The sequence below is a fragment of the Drosophila nasuta genome, chromosome 3, assembly GCF_023558535.2.
Source record: "Drosophila nasuta strain 15112-1781.00 chromosome 3, ASM2355853v1, whole genome shotgun sequence".
NCBI classification, from domain to species: domain Eukaryota; kingdom Metazoa; phylum Arthropoda; class Insecta; order Diptera; family Drosophilidae; genus Drosophila; species Drosophila nasuta.
In genome coordinates, this window is record NC_083457.1 from 15,358,099 (window position 1) to 15,375,547 (window position 17,449).

Sequence of the window (17,449 nt, forward strand, 5' to 3'; positions counted from 1 at the left end):
TTATAAAATAAAAGCTACTAAAATTACCTCTGATAACTCTGTGTTACTAATGGAAATTAAAGATCTTTTGCAGCAGAAATAATGTCTTTCGGTATTAATCTTAAAATAAGAATGTTTTTTTCTAAAAAGCTGAATTTAACTAATGTTTTAAGTTTATTAACTAAACTATTATTTTAAGCTTTGAATTCAGTAATTTACAATTACTTGGCATTTAGTTTTGAATGTCTGAACTTCAGCTGACAAGTTGATAATAAATGCATTCTCTTCTTACATACACGTGCAGAGTATTTAAATAACAAAAGCACTCTTAAGTATTGCATTATATTCCAGACTATTGCTTATAAGTGACGTTGTCAATAATAGCCACTTGTAACTGGAATATTTACGAGTATTGTCGCGGTCTCTCTCTCCAAAGTCTCTTGACTTTTTTGGGGTTCTTAGAAAAGGATTTGCTGGGCAGACGGTCGTAAAATGGGTCATAAAGCTGCTTGTAATCCGCTTGTAAATAGATACCGAAGTGCCGTTGTGAATGGCAGCGTGTCAACGCATCAAAAGTGCTCCCCAAAGTTGGCCCCGCGTTGTCTTCCGCCCCCCTGGCTGGTTGGTTGCTGATAAGCCACGTTATCAGTGAGGTGCGCATACTTCACTTAATACGCCAATTATCTTGCATGTTGCTCACGCCTCCTCACTTGACGACATTGTTGTCATTTTGGCCAGAGTCCCATGACACGTTGATAAGAGGGAGAGACACAGACTGTGACTGTGACTGAAACATAGCGCCAGTTATTTGGCTTGGTGCAAATAGTTTAACCAGAAATAACAGTTAACTCCACACCGTCGTAAAACAACCACTTGACTAACATTTCAGATTCATATTCATTGGGCATACACAGAGAACACATATCGTGTTACAATCGTCGTTGTGCAATCGCCACACCAAACAAAATGCATTCAATCGTGCTCAGCATGCGACTTGACTTGATTTGATTGATGTGTTGTGTTGTTGAAAATCGTCAGGAAATTGAGAGGAAAAATTCTATATGCGGGAGCTTATGACAGGCAGCGGCATCCAGTGAATTCTTCAAAAGACTGCGACTACTGTACTACTTACTATTTATAGTCGAGTTATTTGCACGAGCACGAATAAAATAATCAATCAAAGTCAATCATTGCGATAAAACACACATTTCGAACAATTTACACTTGAAACGCTTGACAAAGTATAAACAATCTCGGCATATATTATCGCAGCACAAATTGTTCATAGCTGAGAAATAGCTACTGAGAAAGTTCAACTTTACTCGGTAGCTAATGGCGAGATAAAGAATTCCACAAAAGTCATAATAAAGCTATTAACAAATTAATCGATTGAGGGTAGTACAATAATAAATTGCAAGAAAAGTGAAGAACTAATTGCTTCTGTCATGTTATTGAAAAGCATAATTAAAATTGCTATAATATATTAACAGGCAAGTAAGAAGATTAATGTCGAGGATGCTCAACTGTGAAATTCTTGATACTTATATTCTAAAAAGGGTAAACAGTGTGTTGTATTTCTAAAGAACTAAATACTATGTTATAAGAATATGCATATTCCCATACTACATTCAAAATGTACTATAGAACACAACAAATACTAAATTGCCTATCAAAGAAATTAAAATCAATCCAAAACAAGTAAGATAGCTACAGTCGAGCGTCTTTGACTGTAAGATGCTGGCTATCTATGCAAAACATTGTGGTACTATTCTAAATAACTAAAAAATATTTGGTATTTTGACGTACTACATTCAAAATATACCATAGAGCACAAAACATACCTGATTGTAAAACAAAGGAATTTAAATCAATCCAAAACAAGTAAGAAATCTACCAAATTAATATACCGTATAAATACTAAAAATATACCAAAAGCTATTAAGATATGTTGATACAGTATTACTATAGAGTGTAAAATAGGACCCCTAGTAAGTAGGCGTTTTTGCCTATACAAAAATTTTTATTTAATAACTTCTATCAACAAACTTCCTTAAATTTCTTCTACTCTATGGGTAGTAGTTATATAAAGTTATAGCTCACAATATTTACTTTCTATTTCTAGTTTTTGCGGAAGGTTCCTTATGACCGACAAAAATTTTTAACACTTTTACTTTATGATTCTTTATTCTTTATCTCTAAAAGTAATACCCTCCACAACCTTGAGCTGTTAATGAGCTCAAAATGTTAAGATAGAAAATGTATGTTATAGAAATTGTGGATTATTAGATTAGAATTACTATTCTATTAGAATTATTTGCTACACTTTTAATCTTATCAGATTGTGTAGCAAGTGTTTCACATTATACTTTAATCTCTGCGAATGTTATTATTAAACCCTACACTTTTAATGTTTCGAACAAGTTAAGGTATTGCCTTAGACTTTAAACTATGTTAAGCGATTGGAATTTAAAGAATAGATACAATGCTTTCAGCCAATAAATTCCAAATTTACCATCTAATTGAAATTCATCAAATCGCAACAATTTGACAGATCAAAGGCGACCCACAAATGTCAGCGTTCTTTTATGCCAAAGTCTTGCGTCTGATGCCAACACCCACAGATGATGGTAGAGATTGAAAGATTTCGAATTGAAAATGAAATAATCATAAATAAATCTCGACGAAACGAGATCAACTTGTTGACAACATCCGCGCACCGACTGCGATTGAAAAACTGAGACTGAAAGCGACAAACGGCAAACAGCAAACGGCAAAGGCAATTAGCATAAGCCAAAATTTATGGTTTATTTGCATTGGACATTTGTTTAACGCATTGTGCGCTCAATTTGTTTATGCAAATGCTGCAAGCTGTGCTTGCAACCAGTAGTTGGCTGCAGGTTGCAGTTGTGGCAGCAATAACAATAACAGCAGCAACAGCAGCAACAGGTGAATGAAGGCTGCAAAATGTCAAGCCTGTAATTACATTGAATGGGTGATTGCAACAAGCGATGCTAATGTGTGCGACAATCAATCAATCAGTCTAGCCAGCCAGCCGGCAATCAATCAATCTATCAATCAAGCAATAATTGCAATGCTGCTCATCATTAATACGCTCTATCCATAACGGTCAACAACTACGAGTATATTAATCATTTGACTCGAGGCAAATCGCAAATCGTAATTCGCAATTCAAGTTCAATGAAACCAGCTAAGCATTAGCTTTTCTTGGCTGTGGCTTTCAACTTGAAATGCAGTGTCATCTGGAAATGGGCAATTGAAATTGCAACTGCTTAAATTTTTATTGAAAATTCAAATGATTTATGGCAACGGTCTTGACTCAAACGAGGTGTTAACTTCGCCCTTGTCACACACACAAAGTCGCAAACAAATATAAATATTTCCCTTTTTGATTAGCACTTGAATTAGTCGCTATGAACAGCCAGCCACTAGTTCTATTTTAAGAGCAAATAAAACTATTTGCCAACTGGCTTAGGCCGCTTTTTTTTGTTGATAGGCTCGTTCAAATTGTACAATATACTTATAGTACTTTATACTTGATGCCATATACATAGATTCCATAAGCTATTAGCCCGAACCGACTTCGACTGACTCACGGGTTACGGGTGCGAGTATAATTGATGGGTTTCACCTTGCCAATGGCCAAATGGGAATGGGGTAACACACTAAACACATACTCAGACTCGTATTCGTATTCGTATTCGTATTCATACTTGTGTAGATATTTATGTTTGATAAGCAAACACAAGTGAAACTTCAATACTCTAACTCGACATCTATTTACTGACTGACTGAACTATGCTCGCAAGCGTGCGACTCTGAAAGATCAAGGCATGAACTCAAAGTAACATACTATATATAATACTTGTTGAAGTGGAAGAATGCAAAAGTTAGAAAGTTATCTCTATTGATTTGAGAAATTGCCAAACTTCAAAGCACTCGACTAAAGTAATCCAAGCTTAGCTTAGCCTAGACATGAACCTTAATCTAATCCCTGACTTATTGCATGATAAAAAAGAAACAGTTGAGTTAAAGTTCTTAGCAGCCAGTAATCTCTTCTTACTCTAAAATTAAGTAAAGTGTTTAATACCTGATTTTATATAAAAAACAAATACAAAAGAAAGCAAGTTATTTAAAGATATTAGCAGTCTTTATACATAAGACGCTAAAATAGATTCAATTTGTCAGCTTAAAAAGTATTTGTTCCATATTTAAACATTTCTTTCTGGAAGCGTGGCCAATAAATCAAAAATATATCTATGGAATTCCTCAGATTAGAAAGTATTAGCACGTGCTCGTCACATTCAATGCAAAAGTATCTGTTAGATACTTAAACGTGTGCAGCGAACAAAATATACAAAAAAAAAGAAAATGTAAAGCACAAAATAAGTGTTTATGAAGTGTCGCTATTTGTGGTATAACAAAATGACAACTGATCAATACAAGTATATTTGTTAACAAGTTAAGTTTTAATATTAAACATGAAGTAAACACAATAAGTATATCGTAAGATAAAGAAGCACAATGTTGAAAAATAAAGTAATGTGTCAAACTTCATTTTAGTTGAGTAAGAAACTAAAGCACTTTTTTTATTTTTGTATTATTTTGTATACTACTAAAATATAAATATTGATTAACTAAATATGTTTATATATTAAGGCGCAGAATAGAATGTAAAACAAAGAAATTTGTCAGACATCATTTAATCACGTTAATAAGAAATAAAAGTATCTGCATGATTATTATTTTGATGTTCTATTATTTCACATTCAATTACTTCACAGCTGTTACCACAAATTTGATAATTAATTTGAACACTTTTCAATTGAAACTTTTTCAGCTGTCATCACTCGCTTTCAAGCCAATCCAAAATTATTTACCTGGAATAGCTCTCGGCTCTTGCTTGCTCTCCAAGTGAAAATAAGATTGAGACTGAGTCGAAATGGCAGCAAAAATCGGTTGAGGCTATAGAGATATAGTATCTGGAGAGTCAAGAGTGTAAGGCAAGTGAAATCCAGATAAGATTCTCTTTTATTTAACGAGCTAAACTGGGGAATTGGAATTAGGAATAGAAACAGAAACAGAAATAAGCTCACAAGCTGCTGTTTACCATAAGCAGCATTTATTCAGTTGCTCGCAGTGCAAATATAAATAGTAGTGTGTGAGTTTTTATGGCATTAAACTTGTGGCTGGCTACTGCTCGGATAATGCTCGTAAAGATAGCAACAATTTGGCCAACAGTTGGCTTATCAGCTAAGTCACAAGTCGCACAAAGTTGAGTAGCAAAAATCAGAAATCAGAAGTCCACTTCTGTGGATTTGGACGAATCTTATCAATCTGGTGGCCAGAGCATAATCAACCCGTAAATTACTCAGCGAATTTCTCTAGGTTTATGGCCCACTTATTCACGAGTACTCGCTTGTTTAGATGTCATGGTGTCATGGATGCCAAAATGGATGAATGTATGAATGGATGGATTCGCTTCAACATTCTTCAATGTCAGGGCGTGCCGTGTGCAGATGAAATTTATTATTATTATTGTTTCTACAATATATTTATTCGACATCCTTGGACTAGAGTTGTAGATGAGTATCACTGATCTTGAGTTTGAAAATGGGTCTAAGAAAATGGCCAAAAGGCAAACAAATGAATTGCGATTGTTTTGAGCACATTAATAATTGTTGCCAGCGAAACAATCAAATCAAATTTACACATAAACACACAAAAAGGCAGCAAAGCAAATGAAAGGCGATTATTGTTATTATTATGATTATTATTTTTGCTTGTGAGGGCGTGACGACAAGACATTGAATGGACTTAAAAGCCCCCTCAACAAACAAACAGAAAACAGACAAGAGATAAATAAAAACAAACGAAAATATATTGTATAAATATAAATAACATCGAGCAAGGCTACAAATGTCTCGGATCGTGTATCTGATGGAAACACACGAAATCTGCGCAAATAAATTAAAGAGTATTGTTTTAATGGCATCTAATTGAATCAATTAACAAATTAAAGGCTTTCTTTTCCGAACCAATTAATCGCAGCACGAGTCGAATCGATTCAAGTCGAATCGAGTCGAGGCCAAAGACAAGCGTTCAATAGAAATTAATTAGTGAGTGCGCATCCGAGTACAGCGAATACAACGATGAGTACTCGAAAACAACCTGTTATCAAATACAAATAACATTGATTTTTAATTGAGAGATGTCAGGCAGCAAAAAGACGCCACCTAGCGGTCGTTAGCTAACATTCCAATAGCATGTGTAATGAGATGGCAGACGGAGGAAAGACGCCACCTATCGGGAGTTTGGTGACATTCCAGTGGCATGTGTAAGGAGATGTCAGGCAGCAGAAAGACGCCACCTAGCGGCAGTCGGTTGATATTCCAGTGCACTATGTTGAATTTGACCCGTTTTCGTGGCCAAAACTCATTTTTCGCAAGTATTCAAATTTCCGTGTCTTTAATGTTACCATGTTGAGAAATGATCAAATCGCGATATTGTATACCGAAAATGTTAACTTAACAGTTTAATGTTAAAATAACAGCTGTTAAAGTAAGCTGTTGCAAGCAGACAATACGTGCAGTGTTAAATGTTAAATTTGCGATGCAATTTCAAATTGGCATATCTCCCACAAAAAATCATTGAATAATAAAATTCAAAAGGAATATTACTTCTTCAAGTTATTACTATGTATTGATACTAATATGTTGCGTGGTTTGTTCGTATTTTTCTAACAATTTGTATATTTAGCAAGTGTTGTCCCCTTGTCACTTTTCGAAAAAAAGTTGAACTTTCCAAAAGGTTTTAACTAAAATGTTCAAATTTGTTCAGTGAGTGTCCATATACATGTTGTAGATCTGTCAATTCTCAATTCATAACATGTAAGCTCATTATGCGTTTTTTGCGGTTTTTTGCGTAATTTGAATTTTTGGGAAGCAACATTTTGACCAGAATTGCAGAACTGCTAAAGCCTTTGCGATTTTTTTTTTCTTGAATAACTTCCATATTTATTATCCGATCTGAACCAAATTTTCAGGACGCATTTGAAATAGGACATTCATCATGTGTTCCAAAATTCGAGTCTCTAACTTGAAAATTGATTTATATATTCGCTTTTTTTCGATTTATGTGGGCGTTGACACGCCCACTTTTCTAAAATACCTTCCTATAGCAATAACCTTTATTATACAAGAAACCTGCATTCAAAAATCTTGTTAATTTAAAAAATTTTAATTTTGGCCACAAAAAAGGGTCAAATTCAACATAGTGCAGTGGCATGTGTAATGCGATCCGCCTTCGGAACGCTTAACGGAATTCTGGAGCGAGGAAAGTGGCACAGGCAAGAACAAAACACATTCAAACAGCCAGCTAACAGGTAATAGTTGTTAACCCATTTGCGAGCTGGCGTGAATAACGAGCGATGCGCGAATAATGCGCAAATGAATGCCACACTCAAAACGGCGAGTACTCGCGAAATTGTTATGCAAAACAGGTAGAAGCACAGTTTCGAGCTCGCTTTTTGCCTCCGGACTCTGCACTGAACTCTTCCGCATTTGGCTTGCAAAGATTATAATCTTTCGCTGCTGCTGCTGCTGCCGTTGCTTCTGCTGTTGATGTCGTTTCAGTTGTTGTTTATAAATAAAATACATATGTTGAATTACTAACAAACACACTACACACAGCTCGTACAATTCAGTTCTAATGTCAAGGTCGAGTACTCATGCAAATACTCACACTTACACTCACTCTCACACTCACACTCACTCTCGAACTCGAACTCGAACTCCAACTTATGCAAGCTACTTTCGCTATCATCTGAGTGCCATCAATGGGTTTGTTTTGCCTCTGATTCTTGGCCGCTTTGCCTAACGGTAAATCTTTAAGCTACTCGGGAAATTTCAGGCAACTTTAAGAAAACCTAGCGAGGGTTGCTTAGGCAGTAGGGAAATCGTGAAATGTTTTTTTTTTATAAAAGAATTTTTTAAGATTTAAGCAAGAAAATTAATCTCACAAAATAAATTATGGAACTTGGTGATTGTTACTTATTTACAATAAGAATGGTTTATATTATATATTGTGCACATTTGTTGTTTGAATTAAAATTGGATTATGAATATGATTTAAGTAACATATAAGATAAAGTACAATTTAAATCAAATATTATCTAATATAATAGGAATACGGAAAAAAATGTTTAAATAAAATATTATATTTTAAAACCTTATGTGCGTTGATATTTTCTATTCCAATGCAGCTTAGTATTTAATATATATTAATATATTTATTTGCTGCAAAAATTATTCTCAGTAATTTATTGATTTACTCCAAATATTATTAGAATCGACAACTATATTTTTAATGTACTTTGCGCTGTTCTATTTTGCGGTTATATTTTACTTAAAAGTTTATACAAATTTAATATGATCATTTACGGACAATGATTTTTCTATTTAAAATTTGAGAAATTTAAATTGATGATTTACTGACACTGATTTTTCCATTTAAAATTAAAGAAATAAATATTGTTTTATTTTCAATCTGAATGGTTTCAATTGTTTATTGATTACATCATTTTCGTGCTATTTCCGGCTGAAGTTTATAAATGAAATAATTTAATGAGCAATAATAATTTTTCATAGTAATTTATTTAAGATGCTATATAATCAGTAAATTGAAAGGTTTTTCATAATTTTTACGACATATTTTTAATGAATTTTCCATCAAAATTGCTGAAATTATATTTTATATTTATATTTGCAATTTACAACTGAAGTTTTCTTTCGTTCATTGAATGAATTATTTCATGTATTTCATAATTACATTTTTTTTTAATTGTCAAACTAAAAGTAGTTATATTAGTTGAGAAATTTAATTATAAGTTATTTCTAAATTATAATTATTGATTATTGATTATTGAATTATAAAAATTGATAATGTAATTATGATTTATTTCTATTTCAATATTTAGAATTTACAATTGAAATTTTCTGTCGTTCATTGAACGAATTATTTCATGTATTCCATAATTTCTTTTTTTTTAAATTCTCAAACTAAAAGTAGTTATATTAGTTGACTAATGAAATTCTAATTTATTCCTTACTAAAAATAAACTAGTTGACTAATTGTTTTTCTATTTAATTTTTATTAGTAACTATTATTTGCAAATTTATGTGACTTCCTCAAGAAATTGGGGAAATTTCATGTGGAGAACCGTCAACTTGAACTTGTCAAGTTGCGCCCTCGAAAGTGGGCATGGCTGTTCACACTCAGTGGCATTCATATTGCGGTTGTTCAGTGAGTGCCTCAGATACGATCTTCGGTGTCCGCCTTTTATGTGCTCCGACGAGCGTCGAGCAATTTACGAGCATTAGAAATGTGTGCAGACTGATAAGATAAAAGCGAATGACGAGGCCAGACAGAATGCTAGTGAATACTATTCACGAGTGTGTGAGTGGGTGAATGGGTGAATGTGTGAGTTGTCTGCTCAGATGAGTTGAGTTACTTTAATATGTTTGCCACAATTATCACAGACTTGACCTCGACTTTTGTTTTTTTTTTTTGGGGTCACGCGATGTGCTCGAAAAAAATGGTTGAGAAATTTATGTGCGCTGCAGTTTGCAGTTTGCAGTCGACTTCCGATTTCCGACTTTTGGGGCACATCCTGAACATGGCCAAAAGGATGTTGTGTCAGTGGCAAGGTGCAGCAAGTTTCGTTGTGGCAGCCTTGACCAGAAGGCGCGGCATGCCACACACGTGCCACACCAGCAGTCAAAGGCTTGGCTGTGTGACACACCTGAATCCTGCCTTAAGAAATCACTAGCGATGAGTGAGTGGGCGTGGCATTGAATGATGAACGCACCACGCTGCGTATGAGCAATGTCACTGACAGCTCTGATAGCTGCTGCTCCTGCTGCCAACTTGATTATGCCAAATGGCAAAATAGCAAAATGGCAAAATGCTAAATGGCAAATAGCGAATGCTGAATAAGTTCAAAGAACAAGCGACTCATTTATGAGCTGCAAACACGCGAATCGTACATAACTTGGCTAATTTACGTATATTCACCTCATATGCGAGCATATGTTTGGTTAATGTTTTATTACGTTTTTTCGCTTTTTCGCTTTCGAGCAACACACATCAATTTTTGTTAGTAGCCTTTGTCTCGCTTCCTTGGCCATAATTACAAAAAGTCACAAAGTTGCAAAGTCGCAAAGAAACAAAGCCAAAAAACTGAAGACAAAAGGCGCGTGTTTTTCCAACTTTATCATCATCCCACGACAATAATTAATCAATTTAATGCGATTATTTGGATTTCTATCTCTTTTTAATTTTCTTCCCAGCACTTGACTCGCTTAGGTGATGATTTTATTGAAACATCCAAAACCAAAACCAAAACATAAACAAAACAAAACGAATCGAATCACAGTTCTTCATAACTGCAAAACTTGTTTTTTTGCTCGGTCATAAATTTCGTTATAAATTTATTAATTAGTCAACTCTCTGGTCTCTGGTCTCCATTCAATTTGTATGCGGGAGGTGTGTTTTATGGCCTGCTAATTTATGCTTTTAAGCTGACTCGATTACAGAATCGATAAATCAGCGCCAATTCTCTCTACTCCCATAACCTAATAGAGACTATTTTTTGTATCTATTGTGAATTTGGATGATCGCAGCAGCATTAAAAAAACAATTCGCGAATCGTTTGCGAATGATTAAATTCACATTAACTGATCGTTTGCTGATTTTATTCACAATATTTTTTACACGCATTTCGGTGTTTACGGTTCAAAGATCTTTTCGCATTACGAGATCAATCTACAGATCTGCAAATATTTCAAATTTTGATTGCTTACTTTTCAATTTAATTGTTGTTTTTATCGAGAGAATTTTAAAGGTAATTAATATTGAACAGTATTTGAAATGTATTACATTGCAAATAAAGTTAAATAATATATCACATGAAATAACATTGTCAATAATAAGTACTTTAAAATTGATGAAATGAAGATAACATATTTTTGTATACTTAAAGGTCGATATTCTTAAAAAAAAAAATACTGTAAAAATTATAGACATTCTTATACTTAGGCAAATATTTCAATAAATTAATGATATTTAAGTTAGTATATTTTTAATACTTAGAGATCAACATTCTTACAAAATAAAACACTTTAGTTATTCGTTTTCATCATTAAACTTTAATATTTAGCAAGTATTTAAATAAGTTAAAGAAGTAAAGTTAGTATTTTTTTAATACTGAGAGATCAATATTCTTATAACATGCTACATTTTAGGTTTTAGTTTTTATCATTAAACTGTATTTAATATTGAGCAAGTATTGCAATAAATTAATGAAATAAAGGTCTGTATTTTTTTAATACTGAGAGACCAATATTCCTAAAAAATAATATATTTTAGTTATTAGTTTTCATTATTAAACTTTAATATTTAACAAGCATTACAATAAATTATTGCAATAGCGCTAGTATTTTTTAATAGTGAGTGATTAATATTCTGGCAAAATTAGATATATTTTAGTTATAAGTGTTTAACTATAAACAATAATATTTAGCAAGTATTTCAATAAATCAATGAAATAATGTTCGGTATTTTTTTTAATACTGAGAGATTAATATTCCTACAAAATAACAAGCAATTATATTAATAAATTAATGAAATAAAGTTAGTATTTTTTAAATACAAAATACTACATTAAATTTATTTGTTTTCATCATTAATCTGATATAAAAGAGTTTTTTTCCATTAATCAAGACAATTTCTTAATTATGATATTTTTTACTTTAACTTTTAATTGTGTTGATTCGATAAGCTCGTTAGCTTTCCTAATTCGATTATCTACGGATTAAACTTATCCCAAGTGATCAAAAGATCAACTGCTTCCGGCGATCGCATGCCAATTGCATCACAATAGAGTTGAAAAATCACTATTTTATTTATCGAAATATAATATTTCATATGTGTGCAACTAATAATGACTTTGTTTGTTTACGAAAAACTTTCCATGGGAAGATTTGAGCATGAAACTTTTGTTAAATCCCAGAGAACATCAGCTTATTAACTTAATTATAAGTTGTGTTCATTAATAACACGTTGCTACGCCTATTCCACATTTAAGCTCAATCTCCGTTTCAATTCCAATCTCAGTTCCCAATCCCAATAGAACTGGCGCCTAAAAGTATCTTCAACTCGAATTGATACGATGCGATTCATGAGTATTATTTGTGATTAAATTGTACTGTGTGCGAATGCGAATTTCACCGTGATGTCATGACTGTCAATTGTCAACTGGCGATTAATAGCAAAATACTTGGGACTCACAATTTTTCAGTTTTATTATCAACAACAACAATAACAGAAATGTTTAAAGCCGCGACGCGTCTCGACTTCCGATTGCCAACAATTTCACGAGCAGGTGAAATTAGAGACACGTTTTTATCCAAAGTCAAGAAAATTGTACAACTCAGAGAGGAAAAACTCCATGACCAAGGTCAGAGCCATGTAAACTGTGACTTTGTGAGAATTTAAATAAAAATATTGACTGTGTGTAAATAATAACAAAGAAAATATGGGCTGACATTAATTAGAGAAGTCTACGCAAATCGCTGGGTAAATTAATTAGCCCCAGCAAATATTTTCGACGTCAGTTGGAAGCAAATAGCCGGAGACAAATAATGGGCCATAAGACTTTGTTGTGTACTCAATAGCCAGATGCTGTTCGACACTAGATTCTGGCCACATTTCAGTTCATTCACTTGCGCTTTTAACTGTTATTTCATTTTTATTGTTTTTACGATCCGCTTTCGTCGAGGAAGTCATCATCATCTCTCTTTCTCTCTCTCTCTATCTGAGGTGGAGTTGTGTCATGCAACTTTCAGCTCTCGAATCTAATTATCGAACAGCAACTGGCACGGAAGCTGAAGCTAAAGCTGAAGCTGTTGCCACAAAAGTCAGCAGTTAATTTGCCGTCATGTTTGCCACGCGGTGAAAATATTGAAAGGCAATCATCTTGTTATTGATAAACAACAAAAAAAAACTACAACAACAACCACAACAACAACAGCAATCACAAAGAAAGATATTAAAAAACATTTGCAATCTTTAGCATGCATGTTTTGATTAAACGTGCGCCAATGATTTTACACTTTTTTGTTAAATGATTAATGTGGCATCTTACAACACTTAACGTTATGTTAACTTCTTATATGCAAATGCATAAAGAAAGCTCCCGAAGAAGAACTGAAAAGATTTCCCTGACAATTGTCTTTTAAAACACACACAACTCGTAATCCCTTCATAAAGAAAGCTTTCGAAGAACTGAAAAATTGTCTTTTAAAAATAAACCTTTATTAATCTTTTCCCGAAGAATTGAAAAATTGAAAGTCTTACAAATATTCTTTTTAAAAATACAACTCTTTTAATCTGGGTTTATTTTTAAACTTCTTTTGTTCAGCTGTGTCAAATTTATGCTTGACAATGTGGCTAAAAACAGATGTTGAACCTCGAACTGATAAATTGCCTCATATTTTATATAACACAGTTTGTCGTACAACTTCTGTGTTTATTATCCGATCATTAGGAAATTATCAGATTAGATAAATAGCGCAATATATTTTTGGGTGCAACAAAGTCCAATATTATATCGGCATTTTTATTGTTAAATAAATTGGATCGCATGATATTTAGCGTATCCACTGTTGCAGAACACTAAAATGTTATACATATAAATTTCAGAATAGAACATACAACATTTTTATTCATTTTTGTTTTAATTTGAAATTCTTTTCTAACAATACAACTCTATTCATAATGTATTTATATTTTCTAAGAATTGTGGCATACGAATTTAATCAATATTTTATATAATTTTCCTTTTCATTTTCTTATCTCATGTAGATAGAAGCAACTTTAGATAAATATTTCATTATTTACTATCACAATTTCATTCTTATGTTTATTTAAGATTTTTTTTTTTATTTTTTTTTTGTCAAATAGAATTTGTTTATCGTTTTAGAATAGTTTTGAAGAATAAAAAGTAAGAAGAACATAATTTAAAATTAAAATATTACAATACAGATTTTTTATTAAAACTGAAGGTAACTGAAGTTTTATAAAAATAACAATATAAAAGTTTTTAAATGAATGTAACTGAAGTTTTACAAAATTAATATAAAAGTTTTTAAAAGAAAATAACTGAAATTTTATAAAAATAATAATAAACAAGTTCTTAAATAAATGTATATTTATAATAAAAATAATAATTATATATTAAATATAAATAATGTTTTTTTATCAAACATTAAATAAATGAAATAATATGCTCTCAAAGCGCCAAGTTGTTTCTGGTTCCATTAAGTTTATCTATTCTCACATACCATTAGTTTTTATAGTAGTAATATTTTTATGAAGAAGCAAAGTAAACAAAGTCAAGTGAGAGTTATTTGCTCATCAAATTTTATTGCTTGCTTACAAACAAGTCGAGTTTCTTTTCTTTGCCATAATAGAACATGCAGGAACAACATGGAATGTGAAGATTGCCAACAGCAAGTTATTGAATTCAATTGTGCTGGATTTCGATTATCCATGTTTTCACAATTGAGATAGTCAAATAATTATTATAAATGGGGGAGTACTCGGCAATTAAAACTACGAGTATTCAAAATTTCCCACTCGTGGCGCATGAAATCATTAACCTTCATTTGTAATTTCCCCAAAACTCATTCAACCGCACTTCATTCCATTCACTCTGCTCAATAATGTGTTCGATCTTCACTTGCACTCAAACTCACCTGTTTTCTCAACCATTTTGCACTGTTTCTTCTTCTTTTCCCTCTTTGTCTTTGGCTGCTGCTTCTGCTGTCGGAGTTATCGTTGTTGTTGTTGCCACTAGAGTTTAGCGTTCGCCGCGTGGGTTCGTTGAGTTGTGTTTTTGTTGTTTTGCTTTCGTTGTCTATTTCGCAGTGGTAAAAGTGCGTTAGTGTTGTTGTTGTGGTTGTTGTTGATACCGTTGTTTGATATTTTTTGGCGCACTTGAATGAAATTATTGTGCCAAATGTCTTATTGCCAAATAATAGTAATAATAATTGTTAAGGTTAAGTGGCTGCTGGCTGCGTTGCACAATTGCCACTTGACCATAAAAATTCAATTCGAAATTCAATTTCAAATTGAAATTGAAATTCGAAATTGAAAAGCGCCTGTTTTGAACGAGTTGCAATTGCGCAAACGCCCAACACAAACACAAAAATGATTTAAGAGTGTTTTTTTTTATTATTTATGATTTGCCAACTTTTGTCAATTTCACTTGACAACAATTTATTACCACTTCTCGTATTTTCTTTGCAGATCTTTCCTCAATATTTTATTTTTAGATGGGTCTTAATTGACTTGAAACGAAAGCGCGTAACTCGATTACAACAATCAACAATCAACAATAACAATTTTGCACAAATTTAATTCAAATTTAAATTAAATTATTATTGTTAACACTCGACGAACTCTGATTTATTATTTCGATTTGATTTGATTTAATTCAAAACGATTCGCTTCGCTTTGATTCGATTCGATTCGCACTTGATTTTGCTTGTCTTTGCTTTTGCGTTTTGCCGTTGCCTTTGGCTTTGCTGTTTGTCTTTGCTTTATGCTTTTGCTTTTGCTTGCTGCCACGTTCGCTGCTCGAGCGCAAATAAACGTTGCTGGCGCTGTGTCTGTAACTGATATACTCTCAGTCGACCATGCGCCGACTGCGACTGCGGCGTCAGCAGCGAAGTTGACGTTGACGTTTGCTGCCAAACCTGCGACAACAGCAGAGCGCAGCCGTTAGAGTTTGTTGTTGTTGCTGTTTTTGTTTTTTGGGCTTGCCGTTTGCTTTCAGTTTTCAGTGGAGTTTGATTGTCGTTAAAGGATTGGATTGGGCTCGGGGTTGCCCTTATGACTTAATTAGCAAATTTAATAATGGTTCTGCATACAGGTTGTATACCCTGTAAGTTTCTGCTCGCAACGGGAGTATTTGCGGGAGTGCAGAAAAATGTTTCTTCGTTAATTTTATACTTATTTAGTTGGGAATTGCCTTTTTTATTTATTTGGTAATGTCATGTATACCAAGTATACCCTCTAAAAATGTGTAAAGCACGCATTTTCTCGTGCCTAGTATTTTTGCTGAATTATTCATATGGGATTCCGACTTTGCCAACTTATTAACTACTTTTCAACATGTTAACTAGCATGTCAAGGAAACACACTATTTTTCTTACGGGTAACGTTTATTAATTCAAGATATACTGCTTAATATCATAGGGTATAACAGTATACCAGTAGTATAACAGTTTTTATTAAGTGTGGCAATATTCTTCTTTCTTACAAAAGCCCCTATGATCATAGTGTATAACAGTATACCAGTAGTATAACAGTTTGTATTAAGTGTGGTAATATTCTTCTTACTTGTCATATCCCCTATGATCATAGTGTATAAACAGTATAACAGTATATGATTAACATAGTATAACAGTTTGCAGAAATGCTTCCGATTTTCTATTTTGAAGACATGCTTTTAATGATGTCTGTATCAGTATATGATCACAATATTATAACAGTTCGGAGATCTAATCGAGATCTAATCTTCGTCAAACAATTTGCGTGCAGCAAGTCTGTAATCAATCACATATAGTAAGTATGCATGATCTGCACTTATGTACCTTTATTAATAACGTCACTAGACTACATTTTTTGCACTCCAGAAATAATGCGACATGTGGCCCAGGTAGATTAACTTGCTCAAGGGGAAAACCTTATCGATGTGAAGAACTTAATCCGTCCAGACTGATTACGGAACAGTTATCCAAGCACGACCTCCATCCAGAGACTGGGCAATACATCCATATCAGATATTTTCAATTTCGTTTTCATTTCCAGTTTCATTTTTATTTTTACTGCTGTTCATTTAAAAGGCATGCAGCACATTAGAGTATTATTTTTGTTTTTGCCAGTCGCTAATGGGTTATGGTTGAAAGAATTTGCGCTTATCACTTTTCATATTTCACTTTTTCGAGCAATTTCCCCTCGTTTAGGTTCGGCTTTGGATTCAGTTCCGCTTTAATATTGATTATTATTGCACATTACAGACTGTTTTTTTTTCCTATTTTTTTTTTGCTTGTCTAAGTTAATGGATGGAACTGTCTCTGTAGAGAGGGCGCGTAACCTCTTCGTGAACCTTGTCATATTTATTTCAGGCCCAAGCAACAGTTGCAAACTTATTGACAAAACAAATGACAGACAACAACGAAAACAATCATAGTTTTTTTCTTCATTCATTTTTTCGTTATTTGATAAACAATCATAAGTAATGCGCGCTCAGACAGATTTTTCTATTTATGAGTGGGGCGGACCCAAAGTTAAAGAAACCGACCGAACGATTTAAGCAATTATTACC

The 17,449-nt window shown here is 33.1% G+C and overlaps 1 protein-coding gene across 3 annotated transcripts in view; it reads right to left on the reverse strand.

The window, feature by feature from the left end:
- Positions 1–15,707, reverse strand: part of LOC132788697 (aquaporin) — a 31,042-nt gene extending 15,335 nt beyond the window's left edge. Inside the window, exons 1-2 of one of the 3 annotated variants that reach the window (XM_060796218.1) lie at positions 15,344–15,707; positions 14,814–15,053 (exon numbers count right to left, since the gene is read on the reverse strand). In XM_060796218.1, the coding sequence (XP_060652201.1) occupies positions 14,814–14,829 (16 nt within the window). In that variant the 5' untranslated portion in view covers positions 14,830–15,053; positions 15,344–15,707. Of the gene's footprint in view, positions 1–14,813 lie in introns of all 3 variants that reach the window. The other 2 variants (XM_060796216.1, XM_060796215.1) reach the window with 2 other exon arrangements.
- Positions 15,708–17,449: the final 1,742 nt, after the last annotated feature.